At 41.5% G+C, this 16,793-nt stretch overlaps 1 protein-coding gene across 5 annotated transcripts in view; it reads right to left on the bottom strand.

Moving 5' to 3' along the window:
- CFAP221 (cilia and flagella associated protein 221) overlaps positions 1-7,756 on the bottom strand; it is a 39,610-nt gene extending 31,854 nt beyond the window's left edge. For 2 of the 5 annotated variants that reach the window (XR_004955715.1, XM_036236950.1), the window contains exons 1-3: positions 7,439-7,756; positions 5,829-6,014; positions 3,270-3,370 (exon numbers count right to left, since the gene is read on the bottom strand). Coding sequence is in view for 4 of the 5 variants with exons in the window: in XM_036236950.1 (XP_036092843.1) it covers positions 3,270-3,370; positions 5,829-5,967 (240 nt within the window). In the remaining variant the exon portion in view is untranslated. Of the gene's footprint in view, positions 1-3,269; positions 3,371-5,828; positions 6,057-7,438 lie in introns of those variants that run through there. The other 3 variants (XM_036236947.1, XM_036236948.1, XM_036236949.1) reach the window with 3 other exon arrangements.
- Between the last annotated feature and the right edge of the window lie 9,037 nt (positions 7,757-16,793).

The following is a 16,793-nucleotide window of genomic DNA, read 5'->3' as shown; positions in this document are numbered from 1 at the left end:
TACAACTCAATAACAACAACAAAAAACAAACAATCCCATCGAAAAATGGGCAGAGGACTTGAACACACACATCTCCCTAGAGGACATACAAATGATCAACAAACACATGAAAAGATGTTCAACAACGCTAGGTATTAGGGAAATGCAAATCAAAACCACAGTGAGATACCACCGAGATACACCGCTTAGAATAGCTGTAATCAACAAGACAAATAATAACAAGTGTTGGAGGGCATGTGGAGAAAAAGAAATCCTCCTATACTGCTAGTGGGACTGAAAATTGGTACAGCTACTATGGAAAACAGTATGGAGTTTCCTCAAAAAAACTAAGAATTGATTTACCATATATGATCCAACAATCCCTCTACTGGGTATTTATTTACCCCAGAGACTTGAAAATCCGTATCCGAAGAGACTTGAAAACCCATATCCGAAAAGATAATTGCACACTGATGTTCATAGCAGCATTATTCACAGTGGCCAGGACATGGAAGCAAACAAAGTGTCCTATTATAGATAATTGGATAAAGAAGCTGTGGTACATATATACAATGGAATATCACTCAGTCATAAGAAAAGATGAAATACTACCATTTGCTACAACATGGATGGACCTCGAGATAATCATGTTAAGCAAAATAAGCTGGACAGAAAAAGTTGAAAACCACATGATATCACTTATATGTGGGCTATAAACCTAAAAGCAACAAATGAACAGGACAAACAAAGGGAAACTCATGGACATGAACAATAGACTAGTGATTACCAGATGGTAGGGGGGGAGAGGGAAAAGGGGAGGTAGAGGAGGTAAAGAGGGTCAAATATGCAGTGACAGAATGAAATCTAACTATGGGGAGTGAATACCCAATGCCTTACTGTTGAATTGTATACCTGAAACTTACTGGAATTCATAAACCAATGTCACCACAATGAAATAAATTAATTGATTAAAAGAAAAGATGCTCAATAATATTAGTCATTAAGGAAATGCAAATAAAACAATAATGAGTTGAACGGTGGCTTCAAAAAGATATGTCCATACCCTAATACCTGAAACCTGTGAATGTGACCTTATTTAAGAAAAGGGTCACTGCAGATGTTATCAAGGACCTTGAGAAGGGATCATTCTGGATTACCCGGATGGGCCCTAAATCTATTAACAACTATCCTTTTAAGAAATGGAAGAGAAGACACAAGGAATCAGAGGAGGAAGCGATATGAAGATGGACGTAGAGGTTGGAGTCATGCAGCCACAAAACGAAGACCACCTGGAGCCAGCATAAGCTGGAAGAGGCAAGGAAAGATTCTTCTCAAGGGCTTTGGAGGGAGCCCCGCCCTACTGACTCCTTGATTTTGGACTCTGGTCTCCAGAATAATTTTCCATTTTTTAAAGCTGTTAAAATTGTGATAAATTATAAAGCAGCCACAGAAAACTAATATACCATACAACCCAACAATTCCACTGCTTGATATATACCCTAGAGAATATACGAAAATATGTCCATGAATGTTCAAAACACCACAGTGGAAACTCAAATGTCCATCAATGAACAAATAAATAGATAAACAAATGGTGGTACATCCATACAATGGAATATTATTCAGCTGTAAAAAGGTATAAAGTACTGATATATGTGGCAAGTTGAATGAGCCTGGAAAACATGTTAAATGAAAAAAGCTAGTCACAAAAGACCACATGTCCTATGATTCTATTTATATGAAATGAAGGCAAATTTATACCAACAAAAAGCACACTGTGGTTGCCTAGGGAGTAGGTGGGGGAATGAGGTGAGTGAGGGGACAGGGGATGGGTAGTGAACTGTTTATTTATTTATTTTAAACAATGAATATTTATGAATGATACTTATTCTAGATCTATCCCACTATAATCTAGACAGTATATCTAATAACCATGAAAAGTAAGCTCTAAAATGTATCATCAACCTTAGTCTTTGATGCTATGTTCTAAGTACTGCATCCTTGTAGATTCATGGGTGAAGTTCCTAGTCACAGTTGTAAATCCTAACCCTTTTTCTTAGAGGAAACACTTAGCACCTAAGGTTCCTTTTTATTTACCCTCATTTTACCCACTTCAAGGCATATGGACTCATGGAAACTGTGTAATCCATTCATTGGATATTGACTGATAAAACCTAACCTCACTTTCTGAGAATCTTCACCATGTATCAGTTTCTTCCAGTGGTTCTCTTCACTCTGAACAGTCTAACACAACAGTCGGAACTCTATTTAAAATGATCCACCGTGAGACACGGCTTGTAAAAGTGCACCACATCTAAAAGTAGAGACTCTTTTGGTGGCTGGGGACAGAGCCAGAGGGTGACATCATGACAACAAGCGCATATGAAGGAAGACTCACCTCTGCCTGCTCTCACACATGCTCAGAGGCCAGTTTGGCTGAGATCTAGAGCCCAGTTGGAGTAATTCTGATGACCTTCTCAGTGTGCTATAACTGAGGGGTTGTGCTATAACTGAGGTTATAGAGCAGGGAATGCATGGAAATTACGTGTACTGCAGTCACACACAACTCACTCCAGTCTGAACATCCAGGTCAGTGAAGGGAACCCACAAGGACTGAACCTCGGTGTAGCTCTGCTGCAGGCTGCAGTCACTGTAGGCTTCAGCTACGTTGCAGTCCATTCTTTCATCTGTCTCTTCTGAAGCCTGTTCAGTTCCAGGTCTCTTCCGTTTCAGGTCTGGCCAGGATCATTGATTTAGGCATGGGCATCTGACCCAGGCAGGTGAAATGAAACCGTCACTGGACCCTCTTAGGAAAGGGACACCCCTTTCCCTGGCGGTGTTGGCAGGGAGCAAGAGTGCACTGGCTTGGAGGAAGACAGCCTAAGACTCAGTCTGATTCCACTGCTTGGCAGCTATGTGTTCTTGAGCCAACTATTCACCTTTTGGAATCTCAGTTTCCACATCTATATAATGAAAGTAATATTGCAATGTCTACAGAGCTAGCATAGGACTAAACCGAATTATGTAAGACACAAGCACACTTCTGAGCCCGGAAGAGTCATTCAACAATGACGCCATTTTGGAAGGAGTGCTGGGAGGAGCCTCTGGCATGGGGAAGTAACTTGTCCAAGACACCGATGCAACTTTAAAATTTCTCATCCTTGAACTACCTTTCTGGCCTAGTTTATATCTGCACTTCTGCTGCTCTTTAGATAAATGAGTAATATAAATGCAGAAAATTCATGTCTTTCACTATTATGATGAATTATCTCACTTAAAAAAGTACTTACCAGAATCTGCTGATGCTGTTTTTCTACTCGATAGCCTCCAAAATGCAGTATGCCGGGTTTTGCTTGTATGACCTTATTATTCAGAAGTTTTGCATAAACCTATACAAAAACAATGTAGATAAGTACACCATGAGATGAGACATAAAAAAATATATTAAATGAAATAATCTTATTAACTTGGGCTCTCTTTAATTTAGGATATTCTAAGCATATGAGAGTTTCAGACAGAGGATATACCTGCGACAGGATCAATGGTCTGTTCCAAATGAACTGTACTGCCTCTCCCTCTACTGTTACATTTGGGAGATATCACAGTATGATTTCAAGTATAGTTGTTATTACCTATTAAAATAATTTGCTCTTCACATTTTGTACAAGTCTTCATAATAAAACACAAGTTCATAAAGCACACATACCCTGTCTTTGCTCTGTATAATACTGTGCTTACTTATTATGTAATGAATGCCCAGTTCAAAGATTCTAAACACTGTTGAATTTTATTACTGTGTATTTAACTGTTATTATTTGATTTCCTTTGACTAGAATTACAATGTGACATAGAGCAATCTTAAAGTTCTAAATAACGATCACTCCGGACAGGAAAGTCTCAAACTTTTATTGTTGTGATATAAACATCTTTTTTTTTTTTGGTCTTGAGAACAAGGTTAAAATAGCTCAGTTCACAAAAATGTCCAGGTCTACAAAATTTCTCAGTTCTTCATGTAGGCAGAAGCTGAGATGTGGGGAGAAGACACTGAGAACCCACTACATGATTGTTTCCACGTCCCCTGCTTCACGTCAGGCATACGTTTGTAATCCTCACTCCCACTCTCCGAGGTAGGTATTATTTTTATTTTGCAGATGAGGGAGCTGAGACTCAGTGAAATCAAGCAACTTGCCCACGGCTGATAGTTAAAAATCAAGCCCCGCCGTACCTGATTCCAACCATCAGACTGCCTTCCTCAACATGAATGCATTGTCCAGTTCCTTACAAATGATCACCTTTCAACTTTGGCTATACCCCAGTCCTGTGAGCCACAGACACCCTTACCATTCCCTTAGCCCATTGTGATTCTAGTGTACATCTGAAGTGGGTGTGAAACATTTTGTTATTGCTCCTCACCAGGTGAGCTGTTGCCATTATCAGCTTTGAGACAAACTGAAGAGCTGGAATGGAGTTCGGGTGGTGCTTCAGGAGGACTGACCATCTTTGTGGTCATCTGGCAATTTCTCAAGCATTGAAATTAACATTACTTGGTAATTTTTTTTAATGCTGAAGGTTTTTTTTTTTTATTTTCAGGATCACAAAATAAATGTAAACAAGCACTTTTCTGCTAATGCCCAGAAACAGTCAAGTATACTAATTTGCCCTCAACAAGCTCTACTGTGACCAAAGTGTCACACTAAAATACATTTCCAGATTTGCGATAGGCCTTAAAATATGAATGGACAGCAAACTAGTGTGATGGTAGAGAACTGGACATGGGCTGCAGAAGCTGAACACCAACTCTCCACTTATTTGTGCCACCTTGGGGAATTCATTTGGCCACTCTGTCTCAGCTTCTCCAACAGCAATATGGAAATAGAATGTTAATGTTGTGCGAATTAAGAAAAAATAATAAAGGCAAAATGATTAGCTTTTTACATAATAGCTATAGGATTTACCAGGTGTTTCAGGCTAGGGATGGGCATGGGAAAAGGCAAGAAGGTATAAAATGCACATGGCCTTGAAGGAGCGGGAGCAACATGGTGGGGCTGGAGTTGGGATGAGATGTGTCCGACATGGGTATGACACTGGGTGGGCACGTTTGAATCAACAGCAAGTGAGGCCAAATGCCAAGTGAAAGTTGTAATTTTATTTTGTGTGTAAGGGGAAACCACTGAGATTATTTCAGCAGGATAGGGATGGGGGCCAGCCAGGATTCTACAAAAGAAACTGAGTGTGTTTAGGGTAGAAAGCACTACAACAGTTCTGGTGACCTGCTGAGGATAAGGCAGTGGGGACATACTGGAAAGATATTTGAACATGTGGGAGCAAAAGAACTTGGTAACTAATTCACACCTCAAAAATCTTCAGGATGGATCTAAATAGAACCATTGTTTGTTGGTTTGTTTATTTGTTTGATTTTTAACCCTCCCCCCTACTTCCACCTCTGACCTACAGAGGCGCCATCTCCCCTTAAGAACTAGATCTCTGAAGATGGAGAGTCTCCTCCCACCTCTACTGGTGCACGCCCGAGGCTTGGCGAACCCGGGGCTTGGTGCACCTGTGGGGCCTGGCACACCTGTGGGGCCTGGCACACCTGTGGAGCCTGGCACGCCCGGGGTATGGACTGTGGCTCCACTGGGACACGAACCCAGGACCTTCTGCATGTAAAGTAGACGTGCTAAGGACTACACTACAGAACCACCCCTAGAACCATTATTCTTAATAAAAACTATTATGATCCTATATAAAAATATAGATAAATCACTACCAAAAGTTCCACTAGGCATTCTGGACATTGGATCCTCTGGGAAGATGTGACTTGTAAAGAAAATCTGTTTCTAACCACTTACTTGATTCTAAGAGGTGATTAGACACTTCTCTTCTTTTCTTGAGCTCATCCACTAGGCTCCTCAAAAGGAGGGGTGAAACATTATTAAATGGTTCTTCAGCATTCTTCAGTTCTCTGCTAGGGGTTTTCACTGCTGCCATTTTATCATGAAAAATGGAGTTTTCTGTTTAGAGCCAAAGGTCATTTCCTGCAAAGAAAACAGTAGCAGTTTAATCATCCACGAGAAATCACACACCTTTTTTTTTTTTTTCAAGTCTTTGACAAATGTACCTCTTGTCATTGTGTAGTTTACTGTGGTTCAGGCCCTCCCTCCAGTCTCTCTGCTGGCCACTCCATGCCCACTCATAGCTGTCCCATTAATCTTCTTACATCACATATCACAACCCAATATCATGCCATTGTTCAAAACCCTTCTGTGGTCTTCCTCAAGAGCTTTTCCCAAAATATAGTCCTAAGATGCTTCTTGAGCTATTAGTAGGGGCACAGAAGGGAAAAAAGTAAAGGCTTTCACAACAGAATAAGTTTGGAAAATGTTGAAATGAACAATTTAAACAGGCATCTTCATTCTGAGATCTCTGCAAATCAGTTTCTTAGATGTGACCATGAAACCCTTTAATATTTGGAGACACTGTTTAAAGGGCACTGGCATTTGTGAGCCACCTTCCCTGACCCCTCTGTGGGGCAATGAGGAGGTAAAGAAGCTATGAACTTCTTCCACTGCCACCGGGCCTTTCCTAGGATCTCTGTGCTAGGACCAAGTGTCCCAGCTCATGTCATACCCTTTGTCAGACTGGCCTTCCCCTAACACAGTCATTTTAAGTTCCACCTTCTTTATAAACCCACACTGATCCCAACACCCTTTAACATTCTTTAGCAATTACTGCCTCTCCAACTCATTTGCCATTAACAATTTATTGACGTGTAATGGCACTTTACAAATCTCACACATCTTTCTATCTTCCACAGGTCAGTCTCATAACTTGGTCTTAACTTAGAGCACTTGTAGGGACTGGGGATCTACTCTGTGAAGACCTTGAAATTTGATGTAATACCATGTGTGAATCTTTATGTGCTTGGTTTTGTTTGTTTGTTTTTTGAGAAGTCTCATAGCTTTAGATTCCAAAAAAAATGTCTACAGCGTCAAGCAAGATACAATGACTATGCTAAAGAAGGTGCTTAATCACTTTCTGAAAGAAGTTTCTCCTTTCCCCTCACCTTCCATCTCTCTCACTAGCATCGCTGAAGATACCCCACTTCTCCGAGCAGCCTCTACCTTACCTAGTTCATACCTCCATCCCCTCAACACCTTCTCCAAATTAACCTCTCCAGCCCCCTTTCCCTCGAAATTCCCCGCCCTTCCTCAGGTAGGTTCAGAGGCTAAACCATTCTCAAACAGGCGCCTCTTTCAGTTCACTCACCCCCAAGGTAAACTTGTCTCTTTCACACATCCCACATCCTCGGACCCCTAGCCCCATCCTCTACGGAGCAGGCCCTCCCATCCTTGCCAAACCCCTGCTGCTTGAGCGCTTCTTTATCCATCCCCTGCTAAGGGAGGGGGTCGACCGCAGACCCACGCACCAACCGCCTCCCAATTAATCCTTTAGGCCCGACCTCTCCTCCGACCCCGGCCCATGCTGACTTGCGGCAGGACACCCGCCCGGGGTTCAAGCTGCTTCAACAGCTTGGCGGCGGCCAAAGGTGCCACCCGGGCTCCGGGTCCCAGGCCGCTCACACTGGAGATAGTTCCGGGGCGGCACTCGGCCGGCGCCCGCACCAGCTCCGAGCGTCGCCTTGACGACGCGGACGCGCTCCCAGGGTCAGCGCCCGGACGCTACCAAACTCCCCGAACACGGGGGCGGGCAGAACCGGGCCGTCGCAGCGCGAGGTCCAGAGGCCGTGGGCGACTTCTGGGCACTCGGAGCAGCCTGTGGGGAGTGGGGAAGAACAGAGAGCGCAACTTATGAAGTGCGAGGCCAACGGACTCCCGAGGGGAAATGAGGAAGTCGGGAAACACCACGAACCCCGAACCTGGGACTGCAGGTCGCTGGAGAGCGGCGGGCCGAGAAGGGCGGGGCTCCCAGGCTCAGTGGGTGGAGTTTCCCTGACAGAGGATCATTTATGGACGCCCAACTTTAATATAGGTTGTTTTATGTTTTCTGTTATGATGAAGTTCAAACATATACAAAAGTAGTTAGAGTAGTATAAGGAACCTTCAACACCCACTGCAACAATTATCAAACCATGGCCAATCATGTTTTCTCTATACCTTCCCCCTACTCCCTGTATTATTTTGAAGAAATTCCAGAAGTCGTTTCATCCAAAATTTTTCAGAATATCCCTCCAAAAGACACAGATTCTTGTTAAAAAAAACATAACCACAATTCCAGTGCCTACAAAATTACAATAATTTCTTAACATCATGAAATATCCAGTACTCAATTGTGTTATAAATGTCATAAAACTTAGAGTTTGCCAGTTTTAGTGAGATCTCCCATTGACGCATTAAAGTTTGGGAATCACTGAACTGATGCTCTACAATTGCAGCTGATTCAGATCATGAATTATTTAATCAATTCATTTATGTATTTTGCTTAGGGTTTGCCATGAGCAGAATAGAAAGGTATCCCAGCCTCCTGCAGACTAACGCAGTGAGATGAGTGTGATAATAAGTGTGGAAGCTGTAAGCTATACATTCCATAGCATGGGAGGAACCGTTCATTTCCTTGCGTAAAACTACTGAGTGGCTTCACATCGTACAGAAAATAAAATTCAAAATACTTAACACAACTATCAAGGCTCTGCAGGACCTGACTGCTGACCCTTCACTCCACCTTCTCCTCAACCCACTTCGCCGTGGTCCCGCCACAACCCCTTCGCCTGGTGTGGTGAGTCAAAGCTGGCTGAAAATTCTTTGACACTCCTCCCATGGACAGGTTGGTCCCTGTGCCCTCCCCTTGAAGCTGGGTCCAGTTCTGTCTAAATTTCTGGCCCCAAAATTCATGAGAAATAAGAAAATGATTGTCGTTACAAGTTTGTAAGTTGGGGAAAGCTACAGCAATAAATAACCAGGAACCTGGCTAACTCCTACTGAGCCTTAAGATCCCTTTCTCCAAAAGGCTTCACTTGCCCTGGCTTCACTTTTCTTAAAATTCACGAGAGACCTTAATTTGCACAGAAATCAGGAGGAGCTAGGGCCTGAAGGAGAAACTGTCACACTCTATGTCATCAAGAGAGTCCTACAAGAAGAACTCTAGGTTTACAACATAGCTCTATAGTTGGAACAGTTTAACGTCCCTTCTGTAAAATGCATCCTCTGTCTTCAGGTAGAACTGTGTAGTTTGCCTTGGCTGCAGTTATAGGATTGCAATCCTTTCTTTTTCCCTTTTTGGTGATGGAGCACCTAGACAACTTTTATTTTACAATGAATACTTTTAAATCAGGTCCCACCCCATTATTCTCTCCCAGCGCTGCGATCTCTCCCTTCAATGCCCTTAACTCAGTGTGTGACTCTATATTGATGAATTTCCTTCTTTGATGTCTCTCCTCCTAGACGATACGTTCAATGAAGTCTGACTTATTCACCACTGTATACTCATCACTTTGCACACTGCCTGGCACATGGTGAGACCTCCAAAATATTTGTAGAATTAAGTCATTAATGAGTTATGCTTACTGAATTCTAAATATGTACTTGGAATATGGTCAATATATTAATATTGTTCGACATTCAAGAAATAAAAATCTCCTTCCTACTCTTGTCCTTAAGCCACTACGTTCCCTTTCCCAGAGGTAACTCATGTTACCAGATTCTTATTTATCTTCCAAGGGATATGTTACACATATAGATGCAATTATATACACATGCTCACATGTGTGAAAAGTTGACACCCTGTTTAAAAACCCAAATAGTTTACTCTTCTGACTTCTTCTAGGTGATTCTGTAACTGTTCATGAATACCTCCTTTTTTTTATGGCTACAAATATTTTATGATTTATGTAATCAGTCCCCTATTATTAGATATATAGGTTGTTTCTGACTTTTTGCTATTATAAACTATGTTGTAATGATTTATGCAAATAAATACATCATTTCTACAAATTGTACATACATCCATTTATATGCATGTGAGTATATCTGTAGGAAAAGTCCCTAAACTGAAAGTACTAGGTCAGAGGGTCTGCGCATTTGTAATATTGATAACTATTGTCGAGTTGCCCTCTGCAGGCTTTGCATTATTATTTTTTTTCCCCTCCTACCTGTAATGCATGGGCACACTTGTTTTCTTACAGCCTCATTAACAGAATATATTTTAAAAATGTTCTATTTTTACCAATCCGATGTGTAAAGATTAGTATTTCAGTATGGTCTTACTTTTTATTTCTTTAATGATAAGTGAAGGTAAGCATGTTTTCATATGTTTAGGAGACATTATGTTTCCTTTTCTGTAAATCCATGTCCCTGACCCATCTTTCCATTGGGTTATTGATCTTTTTCTTAGTGAGTTTTTGGAGCTCTCTATATATTAGGGACATTAGTCTTGTGTTCTGCAATAAGAGTTGCAAAATTTTCCCCCAGTTTGTCATTTGCTGTTGACAGTTTTTGCCTTGCAGATTTTTTTTTTCATTTTAAGTCATATTCATTATTTATTGCTCCATAACAAACTGCTCTCAAATTTGGTGACTTAAAACAACTATAATCATTTACTATCTGTCACAGTTCCTGTGGGACAGGAATTCACACAGGGCACAGCAGAGATGGCTTGTTTCTTCTCCAGGTGGAAGACCCAAAAGCTGGGAAGTGGAATAGTCTGAAGGCGTCATCTGGTGGATGGTGTTAAAGCTGCCAGCTGGGAGTCTAGATGAAGCTCTTGACAAAAACATCTACATACACCCTGGACTTCCTCACAACATGATCACTGGGTTCCAGAAGAGAGCCAGGCTTAAGCTGTATTTCCTTTTATGACCTAGCTTTGAAACTTGTGCAGCATCACTTCTACCTCATTTTATCAATTGAGACTGTTACAAAGATCCACCAGGAACATAAACTCCACCTTTTGATGGAGGAGAGTCAACATCTTAAGAGAGTACCACACTCTCTGTTCCTCTGGCATTGATTGTAGATGTGAGGCTACAGAACTGCTATAGACATCGTGCTTACAGCAAGATTAGCCTGAGGTCATCCAACTCAGAGGAGTGTAGAGCCAAGAGAGTCATGGCTAACAGAGCATGAGCCACACACTAGTTGACCCTAAAGCATGTGCTATGTCTGGACTCATGGTCATGTGAGCCAATATTTATTCTTATTGCTGTTTCAGCCAGTTTGTGTTGGTTTGTCTATTTTCTGCAGCCAAATGCATCTTAATTTATATATCCAGAAAATATAATTGTACTGAATTATTTTCAACCTATAGCAAGCTGAAAGATGGATATTACTCCTCCCATTATATGGATGAAGAAATTGGGGCCTAGAGGGCTAAAGTAACTTGCCCAAGGTCACATGGCTGATTGATGACTAGATCAGGATGTGAACCTCATTTTGTTTCTTGTGAACATTGTTTTTTGTATGCCAGGCCAAACTTACTTATGGAGCAGAAATGTAGGGAGCCCCTGAGAGGTTGGGGTGCATATGAACTTCTTTGCTTTACCCAGTGAAGACAAGGCCATGAGAGCACCAGCAACATTGTTTTTCTGATATGGTTGTATTTGTTCTCTTTTGTTTGACCTGTTTTAACCATAATGTTTAATACAAATATTCAAAAGGATACTGACAAATAGAGATGGAAAATAAGAAAAGTAAAAGATAATCTGCTTTCCTGAGAAAGCCAGCCCACATTTCCAGATTGTAAACAGTAAGCCTGGGCCATAAAAACCTCATTACGATGTCAGTGTCGTGCCTTTGTACTTCAGCACTGAATAGGAAATCATACTTGCCCCATTATTTATGGCTCATCAATAATACTTTAGCTTGGAGCCCAGAAAGTTCACATTTAGGAGAGGACAGACCTTTCTGTTTGTTTTATTGAACAACTGAAGGGGCAGAGAAAGTTCATTTCATTGGCAGAGTCATTTATCGAAGGCCTTAGACCTGGACACCCAACTTCTTACTCCTTCCTTAGTGTTCTCACCTCTCACCTCCAAACCAACCCCTTTGGCTCAAATGTAACTTTCCCAGGAAGCCTTCTTTAAATGTATGTCAGGGTTCTTTCTGTTACAAGTGACAGAAGTGGATTCAAAAGTGAAAAAAACTTTTCTTAAAATTATCTATCATCTATCTATCTATCTATCTATCTATCTATCTATCTATCTATCTATTTATCTATCTATCTATCTATCTATCTATCTATTTATCTATCTATCTATCTATCACCTCTATCTAGAGAGACTTCAGTCACAGGTGCATCTGGGTGACAGATGATAATGTCAAGCTTTTGTTTCTTTTTTTGTTTCTTGATTCTCTTTACTCCATGTCAACTTCATTCTCAGCCAGGATCTCTCTATGCTGTGGAAAGGCTGCCATCTTGCTCCTAATGAGCATAGTGCCAACACATCGGTTTTGTTTGTGCCATTCTTATTGGCCCAGCTTAAGTCATGTGCCCATCCCTGAATCTATCATTGTGGTTAGTTGGTGGGCGTGACTCTCCTCACCCAGGTCCGGGTCATGTGTTCACTCCTAGGCTGCTGTTGGTGAAAGCCCCACCCAAGCCATGTGGTCTGAGAGTGGAGGAGGGCAAGGGGGTTCTCATATTGGAAGAAGAAGGCATAAAGTCTGACCTGATGCAACCAACAGACATCTATTAGGTTGAACCTTATAAAATCGCCAGTATTCAAATGTATTTTACCTACAATGGTGACTAGTATGACTCAACCTAATGTGTTAACCCACCAGTCTTGGTCTGGTCCCTTTGTATATGTTCCCATAGACTGTACCAATTTGCAATATCATCCACTATACATTCTGTAGTTGCTTACCCCAGCCAACCAATAGATTTGTTAAATGTGTGATTATGAAAGCCTCTGAAGTCTTAACTACCAGCCTAAGTCATCTTTGTGGGTTTCCTGGGAGAGGGAGCTATCACAGCACCTTGGCTTTGTGCATGGAGCAGAAATTACCAAGGACAATTTCCCCAGGCCTCTATCATTCTAGTACACAGCACCTGTAACAGAGTAGGTACTCCATAAATATTCATTGAATGAATATGCTTAATTAGTTTTCCAAAAGTGTCTATTGCTATTGCTGTTGGAAAAATGCAAAAAAAAAAAAAGAGGCATGATTTCTTGTTGGAAAAGTAATTAAAATAAAATTTCCTGCTAACCAAATGAACCCTCTCCACAAAATGCCAAAAGGAGTGAACCAGTTTTATTATTGAATGAACATTAAACTAGACACATCACCAGCAATCCACAGAGAGATTGCATAGACAAATAGAAATCTTACCCTTTTAGATAGCCAGCCAGATACAATACATCACACACATGCTAATTGCCTTTATCCAAAGGAAAAATAGAACTTCTCGTATATTTTCTGCAAGTGAGAAATTACAACTTGGAGCCAAGCCTCTAGGTTAAACTTTCATAGTGTCAGGGAGACAGAGCACCATCTTGCTTGATGTTCAAGGCCTTCAAGAAAGACATTCTTGGGATACAAATCTAGCAAGAGGCTTAATTAGCTTTTAAAATGATTTAGCTGTGTCTCAAAGAGAAAGGGAAATGATTTACAATGATAAGTTTTCTAAAGGAAATGCTGAAAGAAAAGGGAGAGGAGAAAAAGATCATTTTCCATTTTGGCACCAGGAAAATGTTTAAATTTAATTTTTGAGGGGATTTGTATTGTAGGGGAGGAAAAATTTTTTTTCCTCTACTTCTTCCCTGTAGGGGTGAGGGGTTGTAAATTCTCACAAAGAGCTAGAGGAAGACCCCTAGCTGCTCTGGCCTCAAACATTTGAGTGAGCATATCTTGGGGTGACTCTGGTACCAGTCACTGTCTGATTGCAACCCTGTGAGAGACTCTAAATGAGAACTACTTGGCTGAGCCATGCCAACCCCCAGAACTGTGAAATGATAATAAATAATTGCTAGTTTTCCCTTGATAGATTTAGGGGTCATGGGCATAAGTGCAATGGAAACAACACAGGCCTGGGAGTCAGAAGACCAGAGTTTTAGTATGAGCAATCCTACCTCCCAGATGTGTGATCTTGAATTACAACCTCATCAAGTCACAATTTCTTCATCGGTTAAATAAGTTTAGTAATACTTCCAAGTGGGGTTATTCTCTTTTTCCTTCATCCCTTCCAAAGCCATTTTCTATCTTCTCCATCCAGGAGATTCAATTCTATGGACAGTTACCTGACCCTGGCCCCCATCTCCCTGCCTTGTCTCTGGCTTTGGGTTGGGTTCAGCCAATGCGAGACATTGTCAGGAGGTCAGTGGACAAGAGAGAGGTCAAAGTATTTATCCCACAGTTTTGAGAGTGGCCGCAGTCTTTTCTGGTTAAGATCCTATTAGTGGCTTCTCTTTTGAAGACAGCTCTAGCTAGCTTCTGCAAACATTTCTTTCTATCATTGCCCCTTGTTAAAGAAAAAATTATTCTGACACTTGTTAAAATGGTAAGGAAGACTTTACTCAATACTGTAGATCAAACTCAACTTGGACTACAACAAGGACAGTGGGGATTTTTAGCCAAGGAGTAGGGTGAGGGATAAGTGGATGGAAGATTACTAAGAGGAGACATCAAGGATGGGGGATTCTTGCTAAACCAACAGGATTTAGAAATCAAGGGTGAGAGATGAGGAGCTTAGTCAGATATCAAGGGTGATCAGATAACAGAAGTAGAGGTATTCTCAAAAACACTGATGGCAGAATTGTTGCTGAGAGTGGGTTAGGCAGGCCAAAGGCAGAAGGGGCCAAGGTGGAGGCCTGGTTTAGAAGAGGACCTGACTAAAGTTTGGTCAAGAGAGTCTTGTCACCCTTTGGACCCTTTGTTGCTAATCAGTGGCACCTCACAGTCCCTTATTGGTTCCCTTAACCCATCCCACGCCTCTGCACCTAGATCAAAGTACTCTTTCATTAAACTTTCTTCAATTAATTTATTTGAGTGATGGTTCTTCTCTCTCCTGCTGGTCCCTGATCACTGGTCCTATATCCCACAGACTTGTTTTGAGGATCAAATGAGATGATGTGTGCAAAAGAACTATGGCAGCCTCAGAGCTAAGGAAGTCATCTTCATGACTGAGAAGAATCCTACCTAGTACAGTGCAAATGGCATGGGCTTTGGATTCAGTTCCGGGTTCAAATCCTGGCCCTGTTCTTTGTGAACTCTGTTGTTGGCAGCTAGCACTTATCTTCGTCAAGCCTCAAGCTCTGGATTAGTCAAGGAAAAGAATTATCTCTCATGTGGTCTTGGAGGATCAGATGTGACAGTGCATCCCAAATTCCTACAAGACACCCTCACACATGGCAAGTATTAAATATGTTATTAGCTCCCTATTTCTTCCCTCTTCCCCTATTATGAAATTGTTTTCTCAGGTGGGTTTTGCAAAGCTAGTAATGCATCTACGGCTTGTTAAAGGGCTTCTCACAGAGTACTTCAGACCTTTTTCTCAACACTCTGAGAGGCAGAGCCTCCCATTTAAGGAAGAATGAATGGCCTGCCACAGGCTTGAAATTTATTGAATTGCCCAGAACATTTTGCTTTTTCAGTGGAGATCATGAGGTTCTGGCATAAAACACAGATTTTATTTTTGTGTTGTTTTCTTTATATTTCTTTCCATAAAAAGAAAAAAAAACAATACATACAACAGTTACAGAAAATATTCAAGCAACAGGGACATCTATACAATAAAAATTTCAAGTCCTTACCTCATGTACTTTCTGATGCGCATTTAGGATGCCGGAGTTTAAGCAAAGCCCAACAAGTAAAATTTTTTCTTTCCAGTCCAAATCTCAAATCAATTGAGAAATAAAATTAAAATAGATGTGGCTAATGTCACTTTTATTAGTGGTAATTTTGGTCTTGGAGAATGTGGTTTATACTTGTGGGCAAGTGGGTTTTCTACCAGTGAACCCCAAAACTACATAGACCCTGTCAGTGATGATAGTCAATCAGCATAGTCAGAGCCTTGTCCACCATTAACAGCCTGACCCAGAGCAACTCAATTACAGGCTCTCTGCAGGTCGAGGTGCTGACAAAGGAGGGGGAGGATTGGGAGGCAAAACCTCATGCCAGTTTGTACCCCAAACACATTAATCATGTAGAGCTCACCTCATCTGTGTGTGTTTGTGTGTATGTGTGTGTGTGTGTGTTGAAGGGAGAGGCATTACTGAGGGGGTTAGAGAGAGGCCAGGAGGATTATATTCATGGTTGCATTCCACAAAGAAGGTAACATCAAGAATGGGGCTAAGTGTTCTTCCTCCATATACATTATCTCCCATTTTCTACTACCATGATAGTGCTTCCACAGACATTCTTGTACATCTTTCATTGGTCCTTGGGTGAGCATTTCTATAGTGAAAGTCCCTTAAAGTGAGTTCGTGGTTATGCTAACTTTAAATTGACATGTACTGAGTATTGACTGTGGACCTGAGAGCTGAAAACATTTTTCTCCCTTTAATTTCTGCTGTAATTTACAAACTTCGCCTCTTCAGGTAGGAAGGTTGAAAATCGGAAATAAAGTCCAAGGTAAGCTGCCCCACCCACAGACTAGAGGCAACAGGCATTGACTGAGCATCCGCTATGTCACAGGGCACCGGCACAACCTTCTTTCATCCCGAAGGTGGGTGTTATTAGATGTATTGTTAGGGTTGAAAACGATGAGGTTTAAAAGGTGTCATAAGTTGCCCATCCGCGCGCAACAAGGTTGTGACAGGGCTGAGTGCTCTTTCCGGACTTGGGGGTGTTGCAGCGTCAAAAGCTAAAGAAGCGTGCCCTCTTCCGGTCTCCTCCACCCCCGGGCCGAGCCTGCAGGAGCCG

Source organism: Rousettus aegyptiacus, unplaced genomic scaffold (genome assembly GCF_014176215.1).
Source record: "Rousettus aegyptiacus isolate mRouAeg1 unplaced genomic scaffold, mRouAeg1.p scaffold_m13_p_2, whole genome shotgun sequence".
Classification (NCBI taxonomy): Eukaryota; Metazoa; Chordata; class Mammalia; order Chiroptera; family Pteropodidae; genus Rousettus; species Rousettus aegyptiacus.
This window is presented reverse-complemented; position numbering and strand designations above follow the sequence as displayed.